At 42.1% G+C, this 20,480-nt stretch overlaps 1 protein-coding gene across 3 annotated transcripts in view; it reads right to left on the bottom strand.

The window, feature by feature from the left end:
* LOC147892277 (alpha/beta-Hydrolases superfamily protein) overlaps positions 1-20,480 on the bottom strand; it is a 133,650-nt gene that overhangs the window by 20,925 nt on the left and 92,245 nt on the right. For all 3 annotated transcript variants that reach the window (XM_087388193.1, XM_087388191.1, XM_087388192.1), the window contains exons 7-9: positions 17,055-17,155; positions 16,784-16,966; positions 16,466-16,623 (exon numbers count right to left, since the gene is read on the bottom strand). In XM_087388193.1, the coding sequence (XP_087244319.1) occupies positions 16,466-16,623; positions 16,784-16,966; positions 17,055-17,155 (442 nt within the window). The remainder of the gene's footprint in view (positions 1-16,465; positions 16,624-16,783; positions 16,967-17,054; positions 17,156-20,480) is intronic.

The following is a 20,480-nucleotide window of genomic DNA, read 5'->3' on the forward strand; positions in this document are numbered from 1 at the left end:
ATTTGTGATCTTTACCTTCCTTGCTCATTTAGGCTACTGAACAAACCTCCATACTAGATGTAAGATTAAGATTGAAGGATAACACTTCCTTCATTTGTAGAAACTTTACCAATAAATGTAATTTCCCAAACTTTGATCTACACGAAGGTAAGTACAAAAAAAGTTGACTCTATATTTTTTGCACTCTAAGATTCGAATCTTTGATATGTAGACACCATAACATGTGTGCAATTTTGGAGTTAACCTATCAAACCCTGGAGGTGGCTCAAGTTGTGGCAATGCATCCTCTTCATAGCGATCGAATAAGTCCATGACATAATTGGTGGCAATGTTTCCTCTTTGCAGCTTTTTTTGCCGAGACTAGTTTCTATGTTGAGAAATTCTGATAGGGCCACGCAACTCGTGGAAATGTTTCCTCTTTCCGGCTTCTTTTGCTTAGACTAGTTTCTACATGGAGAGATGTAGCTAGTCTATTTTAGAGTGTTGTTAGTAAAATAGTTTTATGAGAAGGAAAGAGAACAGTCTCATGTAGCCCTCCCAAAAGGACAAAGAGGTGTGAAAAGGTTTCCTCAAGCTAGACGGAAGGCATCCTTCAGGTGCAAAGGCAGAAGATTCAACATGGCGGTGACAACCTCAAGGGTTGATTTTCAATCTAAAGATGGATGGGTATGCCGTAGCCATCGTGGGATCTATAGAGAGCAAGTCCTTTCAAGAAGGAAAGAGAACAGTCTCATGTAGCCCTCCCAAAAGGACAAAGAGGTGTGAAAAGGTTTCCTCAAGCTAGACGGAAGGCATCCTTCAGGTGCAAAGGCAGAAGATTCAACATGGTGGTGACAACCTCAAGGGTTGATTTTCAATCTAAAGATGGATGGGTATGCCGTAGCCATCGTGGGATCTATAGATCTCACCCGAGAATCCTACCCTAGCCACCTACAACCAAGCACTGGACAAGTTCTCAATGGAATCAATGGACCTTTGTACAACACATCAAGTCATAAAAGGTACTAGCTTTAAAGCTTAACGAAAAGCTTCAAACTTAGGTCGAGATAGAGCCTTCGTACAAAGATCTGCCAAGTTGTCTTCAGTGGGAACATAAGAAAATTGTCATCTGCTGATAATCTCTCTCTGACATAGTGATAGTGAACTTCAATTTACTTTGTGCGAGCATGGAAAACTGGATTATGTGCAACAGCCAAAGCACTCAGACTATCAGTGAAGATGGCACTAGGAGCAATCTGACATGCATAAAGATCTGCAAGTAACTTCCGGAACCAAACACACTCCATTATAGCTATAAAAGCTGCTCTGTACTCAGCTTCACAGCTAGAAGTAGCAATTGTACTCTGCTTCTTGTTGAACCAAGACACAGGTATCCGAACAAGCAGCCCAATCACTATCAGTGGATCCATGGATTTCTTGGGCTCAAGCATTTGGAAAAAACACGTGCCCAGTGACCGAGGTCAAACCTCTTTGGGTTCTCAGGGTTTTGACATCACAAGATAGCTGATTATGCCTTTGAGAAAAGATACGTTGGAACAGCATAAAAAGTAGAAGCTAAATTGGTTTATGATACTATGGATGAGGGATTTGAAGACACCTGGAAAGATTGGAATGACTCAGTCCCTACTGTCAGGCTTATGGTTGAAGTGGATGATATTCTTGACCCTGTAAGGGATTATAATCAGCATTCTGTCGTTATTTTTTTTCCAGGTCGTATGCCTGTTGCTGCATATGTTCGCAAGTGGCTAACTGCTACACTTGGGGGATCTTTTCTTCGAAAAATGCATTATGCAACAAGAGCATTTTTTGAGGTCATTATGACATATGAGCAACATAAACATATGCTTTTGGAGCACTCTCCTCCTTACTTTGCAGAGCAGATGGTACATGTCCTCCCTTGGTCACCAACCAGGGATTATCAGGCTCTTATTCGTCATAGATGTCCGGTTTGGGTGAAGGTGGTGGATTTCCCACAGTGTCTGGCTTTACTGATGCCTAAAATTGCAGAATCCTTGGGCAAAGTAGTTTGCCCTCTAAGGCCAAATGGGAATTCCAACAGATTTTGCATCTGATGGGATAGTGATAATCCCACTCCTGAGTCCTACTCTGTTACAATAGATAATGTTGCAATGGGTAGTGCTTTCTACAAGTTAAAATGGGGTTTGTTTGTAGGCACTTGTTTTGAATGTAAGAAATTTCAACATGTGGCTTCACAATGCCCCTTGCATGTGCAAAAAATGGCACATGACCCTATGCATGTTCAGACGCGAAATAAAGATTTTCCCGATACCCTTATGATTAAGAACAAAGGTACTCGGCAGCTATATGTTGCTCAGTATAAAGGCAAAGCACCGGCTCTTTCAATGTTGGGTGGTGGAGGCAATGAAGCTAAAAAATGGAAGCACAGTGGAGCAAAACGAGATGGTGTAATAGACTACTGCAAAGCTGAAGTGTGGATGCTCAAGGGAGAGCCAACATAACAAAACCCTAGGGCTACCTACCCTTACTAGACTAAGTGTCCTAACTGACCTACATGGTACATAAACTAACCGTACCAATAGTCCTAACTGACTATAACTAGGCCTACAAGGCTCATACCAAGGTATAAGTGGCATCTGTAGATAGCCCATGAGATAGCCTACAAACCCCTCTCCATGGTACGGGCTGAAGTATCCTGGACATGGCTCAAGATATCTAGATATCTAGTGTAATGGTTCCACATGTTCATCCCATAGGGATATATCAACCTATGACTGTACAGAGTACAATAGATCAAGTTACAAAAGATACTAAAATTAAAGCTTGCTGAAAAGCCTCAAACATAGGTCGATGTAGAGCCTTCGTAAAAAGATCTGCCAAGTTGTCTTCAGTCATAACATAAGGCATAGGTAAATCAAACAACCAACATCCTGCTAATAGAGAGTGACATCTCATGTACCGCTGCCATCCTCAGAAGAGAAGTGAAAACAAGTCTCTAATGGTGTGCATACTGGCTTGCAATCCTCAAGCTGAAAATGCTGCAAAAGCTGTCCAATGTACTTGGATTGTGACATCAAAATGCCCCCCTCACTGCTAGTAAATTGAGCACAAGCATGTCATCCACATAAAAGACTAAAATCAGCAACTTTGTCCCACGCTTGCGGATGTAAAGGGTAGCCTCTGTAGGGCTGTTCTGAAAGCCAAGTGTGAGCAAATCAGAATGAATTCTCGAATACCAAACCCGAGTTGCCTGCTTCAGTCCATAGAGGCCCTTTTTCAACCGGCATATCTTGCTTTCAAAACCTTCAACCTCAAAGCCAGGAGGTTGGGAAACATAGACCTCTTCCTGCAAATGCACATGAAGGAAAGTTGTCTTAATATCAAGCTGATGTATCTGCCAATGAAAGTGGGCAGCAAAGGCAATAATAATGCGAATGGTAGTGATCCTAGAAGTGGGAGCAAAAGTCTCCTCAAAGTCAATGCCACGCTGCTAAGCATAGCCCTTAGCAACAAGACGGGCTTTGTAACGGTCCACTCAACCATTTGCTTTCCGTTTGATTTTGTAAACCCACTTAGTTCATATGGCATTCTTGCCATGAGGAAAATCACACAACTCCCAAGTGTCATTCTGATGGATAGAATCCAATTCAGCTTGCATGGCCTTCATCCAACAATCATTCTGAAAGGCATCTCGATGACATAAGGCATGTTCATTGCATGCTATAGAAACCAAATCATAAGCAACAAAACTAGCATGCTCTTTCCGGACAGTTGCTCTCGTACGGGCTGGCAGAGGGATATCTTGTTTGCTGTCTTTTAATGTGTCAAAGAGCCAAAGGGGTACCTTTTTGGGCTCCTGAATTTCTGCTCTTTCCTAGTTAAGAGCCCTGTGCAAATGATCCTGAGCAATGATAGGCATATCAGGCTGAATTTCTGGCTGCACATGTGGCTGTAAATGACGAACAAATGGAGGAGGTACAACCTTAGATGGAACATCATCCCGAGCATCGGATGGAATTAAAGGCATCAAGCTGTCAAATATGTCTGGGGCATCAACAACGGGCTGTTTTTGACAATCCAGCAAAGGCATAGTGGAAGATTAATTAAACACAACATCCCGACTGACAAAACACTTGCCTGTGTGGGGCTGATATAGGTTATAGCCCTTGCTCTCTAAACTATACCCAAGAAAAATGCATTTTACAGATTTATCATCCAACTTAGTGCGTGTCTGTGAAGGCACATGAGCATAAGCTAAGCATCCAAAACTTCTCATGTGGCGGCAAATGACCAACAGATGGGCGAGGGACAACCTCAGATGGAACATCATCCCAAGCATCGGATGGAAACAAAGGCATCAAGCAGTCAAAAATGTTTGGGGCATCAACAACGAGCTGCTTTTGACAGTCCACCAAACGCATAGTAGAAGATTCATCAAACACAACACGCCCGTGTGGCGCTGATATAGCTTATAGCCCCTACTCTCTGAACTATACCCAAGAGAAATGCATTTAACAGCTTTATCATCCAACTTAGTGCGTCTCTGTGAAGGCAGATGAGCATAAGCTAGGCATCTAAAAGTCCTCATGTGCGAAATGCGAGGCTTATGACCCGTCCAAGCCTCATAAGGTGTGATAGTCTGCAATGCCTTTGTAGGACATGTAATCAAGATGTAATTTGCACACATGACCGCATCCAACCAGAACATATTAGCCAAATGTTTGCCTTTCAACATGCATCTAGTCATTTCCATCACTGCTCTATTCTTCCGCTCAGCCACGAGATTCTATTGAGGAGTATAAGGCCATGGGAAGCCATGGGAAGCCAAAACAAAGCAAACTCCTTCGACATGTATTCTCCCCCCTGGTCTGAATTAATGTGAGCAATGTGCAGCCCACTCTCATTCTCAGCCAAGGCAATAAAGTGCTTCAAGCATGAAGAAACATCATATTTGGATTTCAATACGAAAATCCCAGTGTACCTGGTGAAATCATCACTAAAAGTAACAAAATAGTAGAATCCCCCAAGAGCTGCAACCCTCATGGGTCACCACGGCTCCAAAATTGAGGTGTTCTAACCTCTCATGCCACAAATGAGTATCTGCCATGGTAGAATCAATAGCAAAAGCATGTGCATCGGCAAGTGCAGCATCATCATATGAACATCTGTCATAAGCATCAAGTCTGTAAAGACCGCTAGACAATGTGCCAGTCAAAACCAGTGTAAAGGCATGTGTAGCATCATACACTACACACCTCACACCATAAAAAATAACTTGAAAGCCACATGTAGAAAAGGCTGAAATAGAAATGAGGTTCTTACGAATGCCTGGAACATAGAGCACAAACTCTAGAGTGACAATAGCACCAAAGACAGAAGTAAGAGCAACTTGCCCAACACCTTTCACGGTATATGATGCATTATTGGCACATGTGACACTGCCCCCCTTAGATGTAAGCTCCAATGAGCTGAATAACTTCCTGCAGGAAGTGATGTGCTTGCTAGCACCACTATCAAAGGACCAGGCATCACGAACATCTGAAACTGCCATACAAGCATCATGAACATCAGGATTATACTGACATGTAACCAAGAAAGCCCAATGGTGGTCTTGTGCGAAATTAGCAGACTCATGTTGCTCTTTTGCACTAGAAGAACCAGATACTGCAAGACCAGACTCTTTCTTTTTCTTTTCAGATGCTATGCACTTCCTGCATTTACAAATATCATGCTCAGGTTTCATGCAATAATTACATCTCTTCTTCTTTTTCTTATCCCCTAAAGAAGAGGCACCATGTGAATGATCAGCATGGGAATGAGAGGGCTTTCCAACTAAAACCTTGCCTTTACCTTTTTGTTTGTGATGGGCAAAAAATGCTTGATCACTAGCCATAGTAGCATTGCGATTCACACGACTTTGGTCCTCCTGAATAAGAAGAGCAACAAGCTGGTCAAATGAGAAATGATTGGCATCACCCCTTGCAAAGACCCTCAATGTAGTAGCAAAGCCTTGATATGAACCACACAACCTATCAAGGGTATTAGAAACCAGCTGAGAATCAGGCATAATCTCATCAATGTTAGCCAACTTCTCTTTTAAATCCTTCACGTTAGTGAGATAGGCATCCATGTTACCACCCTCATCAAGCTTTAAATTTCTCAACTGCCTACAGAGATAGACAACCCTCGCCTCATTCCGCACCTGATACAAAGATGCAAGTTGAGCCTATGCTTGCTTAGCTATCTTGCAAGACCGAATATGAGGGATAATAACCCGTTTCACTGAAAGAGCAATCAAGGCATGTGCTTTGGCATCATGACCATCCCACTAAATTTGCTCCTGTGAAAGAGGCAAAGCACCTGTAGCAGGAGGTGCAGGTGTCCTAGCAGTAGCATTAGAACCATCACCTGAAGACCCATCACTTGAAGAAGTAGAGGCTGTAGGTGTAGCACCAGTAACAGTGCGTGTAGGCCTGGCCTCAAAACCTGAAACAATATGCCATAGATTCTTGGCAACTAAATCATGTATGACCACATGGGGTAATTGGTGCCACCAAGCTTGTTATCAACAGCCCAAACAAATCATCTTTGCCACCAGACATGGTGCAGAAATACAAGGCAAATGCACCAACTGGCAAAGCAAATGAGAGAAAGCCAACCTCTCATAATCAAGTACCAAAAATCTGCCCAAGCTGCAAAACACTCTGCTGTCCCAAGGTATACCTATTGCAAGAAAAATCCCCAAAGGCAACACGAGGCCCTCCAAGGCAACACAAGGCCTTTCCAAAATGCAAATGAAGCAGAAATTGGAAAAAGCCAATGCAACGACGACTTACCCAATGATGTACACAGTGACAGGCTCTGAAAGCGAGCAAATGAGGGCTGGAAATGAGAATTATAGCAAAAGAAGTACTCCCACGAGGAGGAGAGCACATAGAAATGGAGAGAAAGAGATCCAATGGACAGAAACTCGCAGCCCGAGGCAAAGGGATGCCAAATGAGGAGGGAAGCTCTCAAAGAGAAGTCTCTGGATCAATTCAACAGCTCCAAATGGCTCCAAATGCCGGCACGCAGCCCAAGGCAGCTCCAAAATGCTGACACGTAGAGCACATAGAAATGGAGAGAAAGAGATCCAATGGACAGAAACTTGCAGCCCGAAGCAAAGGGATGCCAAATGAGGAGGGAAGGTCTCAAAGAGAAGTCTCCGGATCAATTCAACAGCTCCAAATGGCTCCAAATGCCAGCACGCAGCCCAAGGCAGCTCCAAAATGCTGACACGCAGCTCGAGGCAGCTCCGAGATGCTGACTTGCACCTCGAAACAGCTTCAAAATGCTGGCACACACCTCGAGGCAGTGCGTACACCCCCAAATGTGAATGCTGCAGGTCCGTACTGCATTAAATGTCTGTCAGCAGGTCCATACAGCTGTGAAACAGGTCCGTACAGGATGCAGGAGATCCGTACAATGACTCGTGTGGACAAATCTGGTCCATGCAATTTCACGAATGCAATAAATGCAAGTGTCTGCTGTCCGTACAGTCCGTACAGTGTGTACAGATGGCCATACAGGTTCTGTACTGTTGTACGGATTCCGTACAGTTGCTGTAAATAAACACGTGTGGTCATTTTTTTTTTTTCCAAGAAAAAGACTTCTACTAAGTAAGAGAAAAAACCCACGAGAGCAAGCTCAAAGCAGAATACATCATGAAATCATAAGGATAAATAAAAACCCCCTCAGAGTGAGGTGGAAAACAACCAAGGCTGAGGCTGAAAGTGCCACCTCAACCCTGTAGTAGTCTCAGAGAAGAAAGGAGAATCCTTCCATTCCATGAAGAAAGAAGCCCTCCTAGCTGAGGCTGCACAGGAGTCTCCCTGCATACCCGTCCATATGGCCATCAAAGTATGTACGATGTCTGTCCAGATACTAGCCAATGTGTGTGAGGGATGAACCTGAGTACCCTCCAAAGCCTATGTGCATCTAGCTCTCCAGATATGCCAGGATGCTATGCTCGCTAGAATCTCCCAAGAAGTATCCACAGAGGCATGCGTGTGGTCATTTTAGCTGCAGTAGGCTGGAAAATGCACCGAAACACAATTCCCTTCGCGATAGTTTCTCCAAAGTGCAGTCTTGTGGCGACAAAATGAGGTTTTTCGCGACATAAGTGCTTGGAAAGGCCTCAAACACTTGTGGGAGTGTGAAAACCAGCAAGACCAGCAGGAATGAGAGCTCCAGAGGCTGCCAAACAGCTTGGGAAAGCTATCAATGGCTGAGGGAATGCATTCCCGACCTGCTCTGATACCACTGTTGGGTGTTGGAAGCAATGGAAGCTCAAAAATGGAAGCACAATGGAGAAAAACGAGATCTAGATTGCTACAAAACTGAAGTGTGGAGGCTCAAGGGAGAGCCAACATAACAAAATCCTAGGTCTAACTGGACTAAGTGTCCTAACTGACCTAGATGGTACATAAACTAAATGTACCAATAGTCCTAACTGACTATAACTAGGCCTACAAGGCTCATACCAAGGTATAAGTGGCATCTATGGATAGCACATAAAATAGCCTACATTCAAATGGAAATGCTACTGCTTCACTCCCCTCTACTTCTCAAATAAAAGAAACAGAAGACTTTGCAGGAAGTCTGTACAGGGTTTGTGTGAAACTAGGAAATGGAAATTAGTTTTGGTGTATCGCAATAAATTACAACCTCACATTGTAGCTCTTTAAGAGCACAATCAGCACATGTATGCAGGACAGCATGGACACTTTCATGGTAATGATATTTTCTATGCTGGACAGCATTCTTTTTCAGGAGTTGTCTTTCTGGTGAGACATGAATTGCAGCCTACATTGGCTTTTAATGATATCTATGGAAGATGAATTGTTGTGCAATGCTTAATTCAGGGAGAGATTTTTGAGTTTTCTTCAGTTTATGCTCCACAATCATCTCATGCTAGAGGCAAAATTTGGGAGGACATGCAAAGCTATCCCTGGCATTATCATGCATATATATGTGGAGATTTTAATAATGCCCCTCAACCTAGAGATAATACAACTGGACACACTCATATGTTGGCATTTGAAAAAGATCATTGGTCTCAGCTCCTACTTCAGCTTCGTTTGACTAACTTATGGAAAGAATCTCTACCTTTTATGCCAAGTTTCACATTTCAACACAATGCAGTCTCCTCTTATCAAGCACGCCTGGATCGTTGGTACAAGGTTAATCAACAACATTATGACAATCTTACTTCAAAAATGTGGGTGGATTATACCTTTGTGCATTCGGATCATGCTCGTTTGACTGAGAATATCATTGCATGATATACCAGATGATCAATTATCTCATAGAAGGTTGCTCATTGTAAACAACAATTACTTGCAGCATAATGTCTACAAAGACATGGTTTCTGATGCATGTCAGCCTCTTTTCTCTCAAAGCCTTATTGATATAGATTATGCTTGGGATGCTTTTGTTGCTCGCATGCAATCTATTATCAGGACCTATGGTAAGAATAACATTAAGACTCTGCGGGCAAATGTAGCTTAAGCAAAACAGATTTGCCAATCTCAGGTCAGCCATTTTCGGCCTCTCTCCATGGATGAAAGCTCTTCTTTATGTCAAGCTCGGCATTGTCTCCAAAGTAATGATCACAGGAAAATCTCTAAGTGGGAGACAACATCAAGACAAAAGGCCTTCCTGGACAAAGGGTGCCTGTCTAAAGAATTTTTAAAAGTTTGCATTTGAAGAGGCAATCTTGAAATATTTATCGTGCTCTTATGCCTTATGGTTGGACTTCTTCAAGAGCACAACTTACTACAGCATGTGTTGATCATTTTTCACGTCACTTTGGAATGGCCGATCTCCCTTCACAAGATGTTCTTCAAGCCAGGAATGCTCTCCTTCAATATGTTTCTCCCATTGCTTCTCCTATGCAGGCTACTGAACTGGAAATGCCTTTTACTGAAACAGAGTTGACTGATGCTTTAAAATCATGTGGCATATGGAAATCTCAAAGATGGGATGGACTTACAATTGACTTCTTTCTTGCATACTGGGACATTCCAAAGCTGCTTCTTTTATGCATGATCAATTCTGCTTGGGAAAATCAGCATCTACAAAATTTATGGAAAAAAGGGATTGTCAAGCTCATTTAGAAAAAGAATATATGTGAATCCCAAGATGATTGGAGGCCAATTACCCTTATGCATGTTCTTTACAAGATCATCACCAAGATGGTAGTTGATCGCATTAAAGGGTATCTGCATGATGGCCTTCATCCTGCTCCATATGGTTTTGTTCCTCGAAGGCATATTACAGATAATATTGCTAATGCATATGTCGCTATAGAATATGCCAAATATACAAAGCAGGATGTTTTACTATTACATGTTGACATTGCTAAAGCTTTTGACACAATTCAATGGGATTTCATCTCATAAACTATGCGTGTATAGGGTTTTGGTCAAAAACTGCATAATATTATTTATTGGCTTTACAAAGACAGTAAGACTGCTTATATACTCTCGGGAGATATTTCCAAAGCATGGACTCTCCGATGCTCAGTTCGTCAGGGCTGTCCACTTAGTGCATTGCTTTATGCTATTGCTACCCATCCTATGCTTCAGTATATCGATCATTTGGTGGCAATAGATAGGCTTCATGGTTTGGACATTCCTGACAGTGGTACGCTGATTGATCAAGCATATGCTGATGATTCTTTTTTTACTCCAAGGATTACTCGGCCGGATTTATCCTCTCTCATGCAAGCACTCTCTCTTTTTGGTTTGGCTGCTGGACTTCATGTTAATTTTCAGAAATCCAAATTATTACCTTTGCATTCCAAGGAATGGCATTCTCTTTTATGGCCTGGTAAAATTGTCCAACCAAATCATTTTGTTCGTCATTTGGATTATCCTCTTGGTTGGATGATTACTCGTCAACAACAATCCTATTAAAACTAAAGAAGAAACTTAAATACTAGAAACTTGCCAAATGGCCTTTGCATGTCACGCTACGGATTGTTCAATCCATTCTTATAGCATATATTCAGCTTTATTTGCCCTTAATCATGTTCAACAAAGGGCATCTTGTAGTCTTCATGTCTCTGGTCATGGAAGCCTTTTGGCGCTCTAAACATGGCAAAAAAAGCTTGCGATTACTTTCGGTGCAGCATCTATGTTCTCCCAAGATGTAGGGACGAGCATTTTCCGAGCGAAATCTTCCCAGCGTCCGAGCAGAGGAAAAAAAAAGCTTCCACCTATGCAAAAATATGGCCAAAATGGATAAGAAGAAAACAGCAATGCCTATTTTATACACAAAACTTTACGTGAGTCTTTAGGAATGGTTAGAACATAATGGGATGGCTTTTGAAGAAACCCACATGTCGAGTAGACTTCTCTATGAAAATTCCCTTATGATCTTCTTACAACTTTTACTTAATAGGAGGTGACATTAAAAAACCTCTCTCAACCTATCTTCATGAAAGGGTTTCTTCAAAGAAAACTCATTGAAGCAAGTCATCCAGGTAGTTTCGCCAGTAAAACCCCTTTGAAGTATGTCTTCCAAGGTAGTTTCGCCAACGAAACTACCTTGGACAGCACTTTTAAAAGTGGCATAACTTTCACCTCCAATGTCCAAATATAGTCATTCAACCACTCAAATTGATCAGCCCAAGTTAATACTTAAAGTAATTTAAACTTCTTTAGAAACATGTCCGTAAATATCTTGTTATTTATGCTATAAAAACACTAGAAAGATATTGCCATAAGATATAAATGTGTTAATAAGTAATTATATATGTATAGTATTATTACATTGAGAGTGATTATGAGGGATGTTTCTTAAAGGAATTATTTTTCAACACTTTTTTAAGGTAATAACAGGGGTACAAAGGGATGTCTGTAAATAAGAAAATTTATGTTGTCTAAAAATGAATGCGTAACTAGTCTGTATATTTTTATGATAAAGAGATCTAGTTCTAGTGAGAATAAAAGTGTAAAAACCATGTTTCCTAAAGAAATACAATTTTTTAAATCTCTTAAAAAACATACTCGGATAAACCTGCTCATAGGTTTTTGCTCTTAAAATTGACGCATCCCCAAGATGCATGGAGGACTTAATATTCTGAATCTTCATGTACATATTCTTGCTCATAAAGGCAAAAGGATGCTGCAATTTATGCAGGGTTCTCAGCCATGAGCTGCCATGATGCGTCATTTGCTCTCTAAACTTACTACCCCTGCCTTTGGTTATTGGCAACCCACTCCCTGGAACTTTATCTTACGTTCTAGTCATGGAAAAATCAAAGGCTGCCCACTGATCTCCAACGTGTTGCTCGACTAGAAACATTTTCTATCTCACTTGGAATGGAATGGCAGGGATTCTTTACAGGGCAATTCTTTACCTTCTGAAAGAATACATTGGTCGAGAGCATTTTCCCCTTCGTTGGCTTTGTAGGAGCCTTGACGTTCGTATTTTCTGAGTATTAAGGGTATCCATTCTGTTGTAGATGTGATTCATGATGATGGGATTCCTCTTTCTTTTCCATAGGCTGCTGCAAAATTAAGTCTTGGCACGCATTACCATCATATTTGGTCTATATGCTTCAACCTTATATTCCAATACCTCCTTTGGAAAGTCAGGATCACCTTTAAGACTGGACACTTCATTTGCTAGGATCGGCATGTCGTCCCTTGAAGTTGTCTCACATAACAGTTTCTTCTTTGCATAAGGTTCTTCAACCCTTGCCTTGGGTTTCGCAACGGGCAAACACCCTTTGGCATATGAATCGTCCCGCAAAATGGTGGCGAGATGAAGATTGCACGGGATTTGGAAATCTAAAACTTCTCTTCGACAACAGGTTTCTCTAGAGAATATGCTAGGAGTTCTTCCATCTGGACAGTTTTTGTCACACAGACATGTGGCTCCTCCTGTTTGTCACCACAAGAGTCAGTGCCTCATCTTCTTTGGCATTGCTCTCACACTTGTGACTTTTTGGGATTCCTCCGCATGCGTTTACAAACCCGATTTCCCAGTGCAGCGTTTGAAAAATCTTTCTAATTATTTGGGATTCACCCACATGATAGGGTTTTGATTTGTTTTTTGTATGGGTTCAGTATTGGACACTATGGACTCTCTGGAAAGATAGAAATCATAGTCTTTGGTGATTCCTTTTTCCCCCTATACTCCTTCAGGTACTCTTTGCAGCAATATTTTTTTGATTGCTTGCAAACAGGGACTTTTGATCATGATGTATATTTGTCATATCTTGAAATCTTCTCTTGATGTACTTGAGCATATCCTGCTTTGAGATTGTGACTCTGTAATATAAAAATAACTCTTTTCACCCCCAAAAAAAAAGCGTGTGTGTGTGTGTGTGTGTGTGTGTGTGTGTGAGAGAGAGAGAGAGAGAGAGAGAGAGAGAGACACACACACACACACACACGCTCGGTTCGACAAGGATGTCCTCTCAGTGCCTTGCTTTATGCCATCGCTTCACATCCTTTGCTTCTTTATATGGATCACATGGTTGATACTGGACAGCTAGAGGGGCTTCATACACCTAGGACCGATGGTTGTGCATGACATTGAGGCACAAACAGTGTTTGAAGCCTGATAGACCATGCAAAGCATATCCGATGGGCAGAATACTATGCATGCACCTCCATCATGGTAGTATTTAGTTGCAAGTCGCGTACCCATCCGATAAGTTCTTGATCGGATAACACACCAAGGAGCATGTTTCTTGACGGATGTGCATCACACTTATGCAAAAAAGGGAGCTTAATGCTTGATCGACAATGCAGATTTCTGGTTCACGACCCTTCATAGCGCAGGCCTATGCAGATGATTCATTCTTCATGCTAAAGAACAGTCCATTGGAGATTCGCCTCTTGATGGATACCCTTTCAGATTTTGGGTTGGCAGCTGGTCTTAAAATTAATTTTCAGAAATCAAAACTCTTGCCTCTCAAGCTTTGTGATTGGCATGCTATTCTGTGGCCAGGCCAGATTATTCAACTGAAAAATATAGTAAGACATTTGGGTTATCCTATTGGCTGGAAAATCAGTAATAAGCAACAAATGTTGTGGGTGTTTAACAAAATTCAGGACAAATTACAATATTGGAAGATTTCCACATGGCCTCTGCATGTACGGCTTCGAATTGTCCAGTCTATTGTTCTAGCTTATGTCCAGTTCTACCTTCCTCTATTACATTGGTCATCTCGAGATCTCTCATCTTTTATGTCTCAAGCCATGGAGATTTTTTGGAAAACCAAGCTTCATAAAAAAGCTTTACGGTTGCTCAAAATGGACTTGCTTTGCTCACCCAGAATGCATGGTGGTTTGAATATAATAAACATCAAATATCATGTGTTGGCAAGAAAGATCACTATGCTCAAAACATTCTTTCAACAAGAGCAGCCTTGGTCTATTATGCTAGCAATTTTGTGTGGTCAGATGCGCACACATGCTTATGGACATTGGATAGTAGATCCATCGGAAGTAGTACTTGGAAAATTTCAAGGTAAAATCCCTGGTTGTCCATTTTCTAATTCCTTGATTCAGGATTGGAAGCAAGTACTCTCTCACATCAAATGGTCTCCTCATCCTGCTTCTCTAGCATCATCACTCAGATTGGAGAGTATTCATTGGAGTGCTGTGTTTTCCTCTCCCCTTGCTGTTCAACAACCCATCAGAGCTTACAATCTTATGAAAATGGGTATCCGGTTCATTGATGACGTTGTAGATATGCAAGGAAATATTCTCCTTTTTCCAGCAGCATGTAGACAATACAACCTGGCAATGCATCATAGACCTATTTGGAAAGCTATTGCTGATCTCCTACTTCCTCTGGTTCCGATTCCGACATTGAATGGCAGTGACAGGCTTCAAGATTGGCACCTTCAGTCTTCAAGTCCAAGCATTTCTTCTAAGCCTTTGCAGTCATTGACATCTATACAGGCTTATAGATTAATATTACCTCCTCCTTGGATTGCCCATCATGCTAATTCTTTATGGCATCTGAACAAATCATTAGCCTGGTGGAAAGGAAGATTGCAAATGATATGGAAGTTGAAAATGCCATTGAAGCAAAGACTATTCCTATGGAGATGTATTGTTGGTATTCTCCCAGTGGGAGTGAAATTGGCTAAACGACGAATAGCTTCACCTCTCTGTCCAAGATGTCACCTTGCATCGGAGAGTATTCCGCATTTATTGTGGTTTTGTTCATATTCCAGAGACCTTCTAGATAGAATCTCCTATTTTTTATCTCTCAGATTTCCAGCACACAGGTTCTACAGGTTTTTCTGGATGTATGGCAAACTATCAGCTTCTTTGTCACAGTATGCTCTCTTCTTCCACTGGATCAGATACTGGGCCTTATGGACCCTCTGGCTGCAACGCATCCAAGCATATCTGAATTCTCCTCTTCAGCATCCTTATGCGTTTTTCAGAGCCTCATTAAGGCAGTCTTTATATGATGCCTTACATGAGGAAGATTTGGATGTTTCTTGTATTCAACTTTTCTTTTACTGTTTCTGATGGATAGGGCTGTAGCTCTATTTTGAGCACGGCCTCGATGTAAATGAATGTTTTATAATATAAGTATCTTGGTTTTACAAAAAAAAAAAAAAAAGTGTGTGTGTGAGAGAGAGAGAGAGAGAGTCTATTAATGTCCACTAGAGACGAAAAGGTCTATGGGACAGCAAGAAACCCTCTAGTACATCTGTTTTAGGGAGGGCACATGGCAGCTCCCAAGGAGTGCAAAAGCAACCCCCATTATTTAGAGTACCTACATAATAGTATGAAAGAGTAAACACCCATACATCACTTTAAGACTGAGAGTCTTTTGGTTTTGATTTAAACTCTCTGATTAGGACTACGCCTTCGCGGTAAATTGCCCATTTCCCATTCTTTCTTGCAACCCTGACTTTAGCTAATTCAGTTGCCTTATTCTTGAGATGAGCTTGTGTAAGCTCCTCAGCTATCCATACTTTGGTACCCTTCAGCTTGTAAGATTGTTGAAGAAGTTTGATCCGCATATCTTTTTGACTTCAGTGTAAGGATTGCATGATCTTTATAGTGCGTAATAGAAGCTGGCATGGAGTTGTCATCATCCGCCCATTCAATTTTGGCCAAGCTTGCTTTGATCTTTGTCAATATTTCACTATATGTGTCCTCTTTGTATGGGTTGTATGGGTTGTATGGGTTGTATTTAGTCATTTGGTTGTGTCATGAAGGTTCGTGTGCCAAACTATGAGCTTGTTAGTTTTCCTTGTACTCGCACAACAAAACTAGTCAGAGCTTGAGCCCTTTGACATAAAATAGTGTTTTTTTGTTTGAAACTACTTGTCTCTTGAATTGGTCGAATAGTTCATTCATCTTTTAGCAGACTTTCAACACGCAAGACAACGTTAGCTATTTGAAGTTTATGAAATCCATGAGATAAGTAGATAGACATGAGAATGTAACGTGCATACCAGACATCTAAAGGTGTATCACAACTCGTGCCGAATATATTGTAGAACTGGACTCCCGGTGGTAGATTAGCAGAATGCCAAAATTTGCGTGTTTGATGTGCCCATTCATAAATGTCCTTATTAAACGGAAGCATAATCTTTTTTCCACCATAAGTTATCTGTCTCACAAATGAGTTCGTCACTGATTAGAATTAAAGGACTATCTCTACTTGACAGTGGACACATTATAACGGCTAAGAATAAAAAATATTAGTTACCACCCGTATTCAATGAAGCTCAAAAAATGCTGCTCTCTTTTTATTTCTAAGGACACTCAACTGTGTTGGCGATCAAAGCTTCATTCAGCACAAGAAACAAGTCTGTTGGTCCATAGGAATGAAGCTTTATGCAAGTGTCTCCACAGTCATCCGACGATTCTTTCCAAAGTTTTAACAGTGGAGCTCTAGGCCAGTCAAAGTCAGGGTTTGCCATCAATTCATAAACAGAGGGGCACTCAATCAGCTGCACATGCAAAAAAGGAAGACATGAGAATGACAGTTGCATAATCAACCATATAACATATTCAATCAAATCTGGAGCAAGGAGATACCAATTGGTGCATGCTCCACTTCGCAACAAAAAGTTCACGCTCCCAGCCCTTAACAAATTCACAACCTGTCAATAGAACATCCAGAATGAAACCTGGAGCACCTGCATAGAATACATGAAAGGAAAACTGAGTAAAGGAATCCCAATAGATATCAGACATAGGAAAACACAAAAGAATAAGTGCTATTCCATGTAACGAGGAAGCAACAGCTTGCACAGAGAATCTAGTAGATCGAGCTTAATATGCCATTGATAAAATTAACACTTTAAAGACTGAGTTCTGGAATTTGGAAGGAACAATACTAATGCACATTCTGACATAAATACAAACAATGATAAAGGACAAAAGATTATTCTTTGTTTCAAAAACCTCAAATGGTCAAGTTCCTTGTAATCAAATAAATATACCCGAATCCTAAGTGTTTGCAACCTGAAACATAGAAAAAAATCCAGTTTACTTTTATTGAGAGACCTTAAACTTTTGAATGGCAAAGTGTTATATCAATAATAGTGTAGTGTAGTCCCTATCAATGTAACCAGAAAACGCGTTTCGGGCTGTAGAAACGTGAAGAAACGTTTCTGCCCGAAACGTTTCTAAGAAACGTGTGAAACGTGGAGGTTTTTTTGAAATATAGTTTATAAAAAATACACTATTTTTATCATTTATATAAAATAATTTATATAAAATACACTAATGTTGCATGTTTCTAGACAAAACGTTTGTAAAAATCTCGAAACATTTCTAGAAACGTTTCTTGTGACACTCGTCCCTATGGGAGGTGTCTTGGCATAGGATATTTGAAATTAAAGACATGTTAGAAAAGAGTGGTGGAGGTTGCTTGCAAAGGCCAACATTCCCCCCAACGGAAGCTAACCAAAGAGTACGGTGCCCAGGAATCACACAGTGGTGAAAATCCAACTTCTTTCCTTGGTGTGCACTAATTTAGATGTGCAAACAGTAAATGAACAACGCTCAAGAGAGAGTGAAAACATCAATACATATATGTCCAAGCTGAACCAAATCATACACAAAAGATAGGCACAGTGTACCACCCTCTATTAGCAGGGTGCTGACTAGATGTGGACGCCTGTGGCTCTCCTAGAGCTTGTGTGGGCTTCGTAAGTGTGCTCCCTTGATTCCGTCTTCCTTTGCTGTTGTGTAGGCAGTCCCTTGTTGAAGACGTGTTGCTATCGATCTGGACCTCTCTGCTGCAATGGTGGTAGCTCCAATTGAGGCACCAAACTCCTAGAACAATTGAATACAGAATACCCCAGCCTTGAGGCCTTTTTATAGGCTGGAACTCCCGCCAACCAGCAGACTTTCTACAGACTAGCCCACCCAGTTTGTAGGTCTTTTCAGCATAATTCCTGCCGACCTGGCCTGCTGTGTGGCAGATCTCCTGCAGATCATTTGAATCTGACCTGCTCTGACATGCTAGTGCACCTCCGAAACAGTTCATGCAGCCTCTTCCAGGTGCTCCTGTCACTTGCCAGCTCCAGTCTTCTTTGTCAGATGCTGCTCCGACCTGTTCCAGATCTCTTTTGCAGCCCCAAACAGCATATTCATCTACTTGTGCAGTCCCGCGACCTGATCTCCAGGCACCTTTTCTGCCCCTGCTGTTGATGCCGTACCTACATGTTGTACCTGCTGCTCCAACTGCAATACAACCTCCAGTACCTTTTGTACTTGCTCAGGTACCTGCACAACCTTCTGTACTGTTTCTTTTGCTAGGATGCTGCCCCAAGCACACCCAGCCATCTTGCTGCCCACATGGAAGCCTCAGTCCACCCCCTACAGACATATCTTCTACCCATATCCATCATGAGGTGTCAACCCCCGTGCTCTCCTCACCCGGGGCTTACAGGTGGGGCATTGACCCCCCTACTCCAACAAGACAGCGATCACTAGCTTATGAGATAAAAGTGACCCTGAGGCCTAGTTGTGCCTAGTTATGACAGTTAGGGCAATTAGTACTAGCCCTAGGTCCTAGCTGTCCTGTGGGTCGTCCTAAGTGGACTATGCTTGTGTGGGTGATCTAACACTAATATCAGAGCAATAGATCCTAGCTTGTGAGGTGGGCTGGCTATGTGTAGCTGTTTGAGGAGCTTGTGGAATTAGCAATCATCGCCATCATCTACGGAGCGGCTGCCTAATTACTCTCAACAATTCAGTTTGCTTGATAGGTGACGAGCTGACCCACATTGAGCAACACACAATCACATGCACAAATTAGAGGTGCAATGCACAACCACGTACAGTGAATTGGTGATGCAACACACAAGTCTGAATTGACCATGCAAATGGCCATCAACGACTTGTCAGCCTAGTTAACGGTGGATCTCCCTTAGGATCAAGAGATTGCGTTGACAGCAATGTATATCTCAGTATCACAATCGCAATCTGTAAATTAAGTCGGGTATTGTGCATCGCAATGGCGCAACTCACTATCAAAGTAAGCATTGTTGGATTCAAAGCAGAATTAAGCCGGGTATTGTGCGTTGCAATGGCGCAACTCACTATTAAGTAAGCATTGATTGGTTAAGTTCATTCTGCTTGGACATTTCAGCATAAAGCTATAGTGGACGACTTGATTTCACTGTCACACACAACTAGCGTGGTTTCTTGGTAGTCAAGGAATCCTTGTAGCAATCCAAATCTAAATCCATCTATCCCAAAAAAGCAGCTCTCAAATCCTACCACTTTTGGAGCTACTGCTCCTCCCCGACCTCCTTCATGCCCCTTCCCCCCCCCCCCTCCCTCAAGCCCCTCTCCCGCCTCCTCAGCCCGCCTCTCCTGCCCCCTTCCCCTGCCTTTCCCTCCCCGCTCCTGCGCAGCCTCTCCTCCAACTCCCCTCCCCCACCCCGCCTCCCTTGTTGGAGGAATCATAGCCAAAGAGTGTGTATGTGATGTATTGTACTAGGAGATCTAGTAGTGGTTTGATGTGAGTGCCACGTGTCATCTTGAGAGTTATTCCATATGCACTTGGTGCTAGTATGTGTGTGTCTAGCCTATAAAGGCTTGTACTTCACTTGTCTCATTGATGATGATGATGAATGAATGAAAGCCTTTCATGGTGTCTACATTTGAGTATCATTTCCTCTCTCTCTCTCTCTCTCTCTCTCTCTCTCTCTCTCCAACCGGAAAGCACAGGATCACGAAGGTCTTCGGACAGAGCACTTTGCACATGGGCAGGAGGTCCTAGCACCGATCCTTGCACATATGTTTAACCTTGCAGTTTGCCACGGCTTCCCACCAGCATGGAGCACCACTACTATCGTACCAATACACAAAGCAGGGGACCCCATGGACACCGGGAACTATCGTACCCTCATGATTGGCCACACACTGGCCAAGATCTATGGATCGGTGCTAGAGAGAGAGACCAGCAGTCACACAGAGGCACACGGGCAACGAGCACTAGGGCAG

This window comes from Dipteris shenzhenensis, chromosome 17 (assembly GCF_047967505.1).
Source record: "Dipteris shenzhenensis isolate YYH24624 ecotype China chromosome 17, Dip_SZ_1.0, whole genome shotgun sequence".
Taxonomy (NCBI): domain Eukaryota; kingdom Viridiplantae; phylum Streptophyta; class Polypodiopsida; order Gleicheniales; family Dipteridaceae; genus Dipteris; species Dipteris shenzhenensis.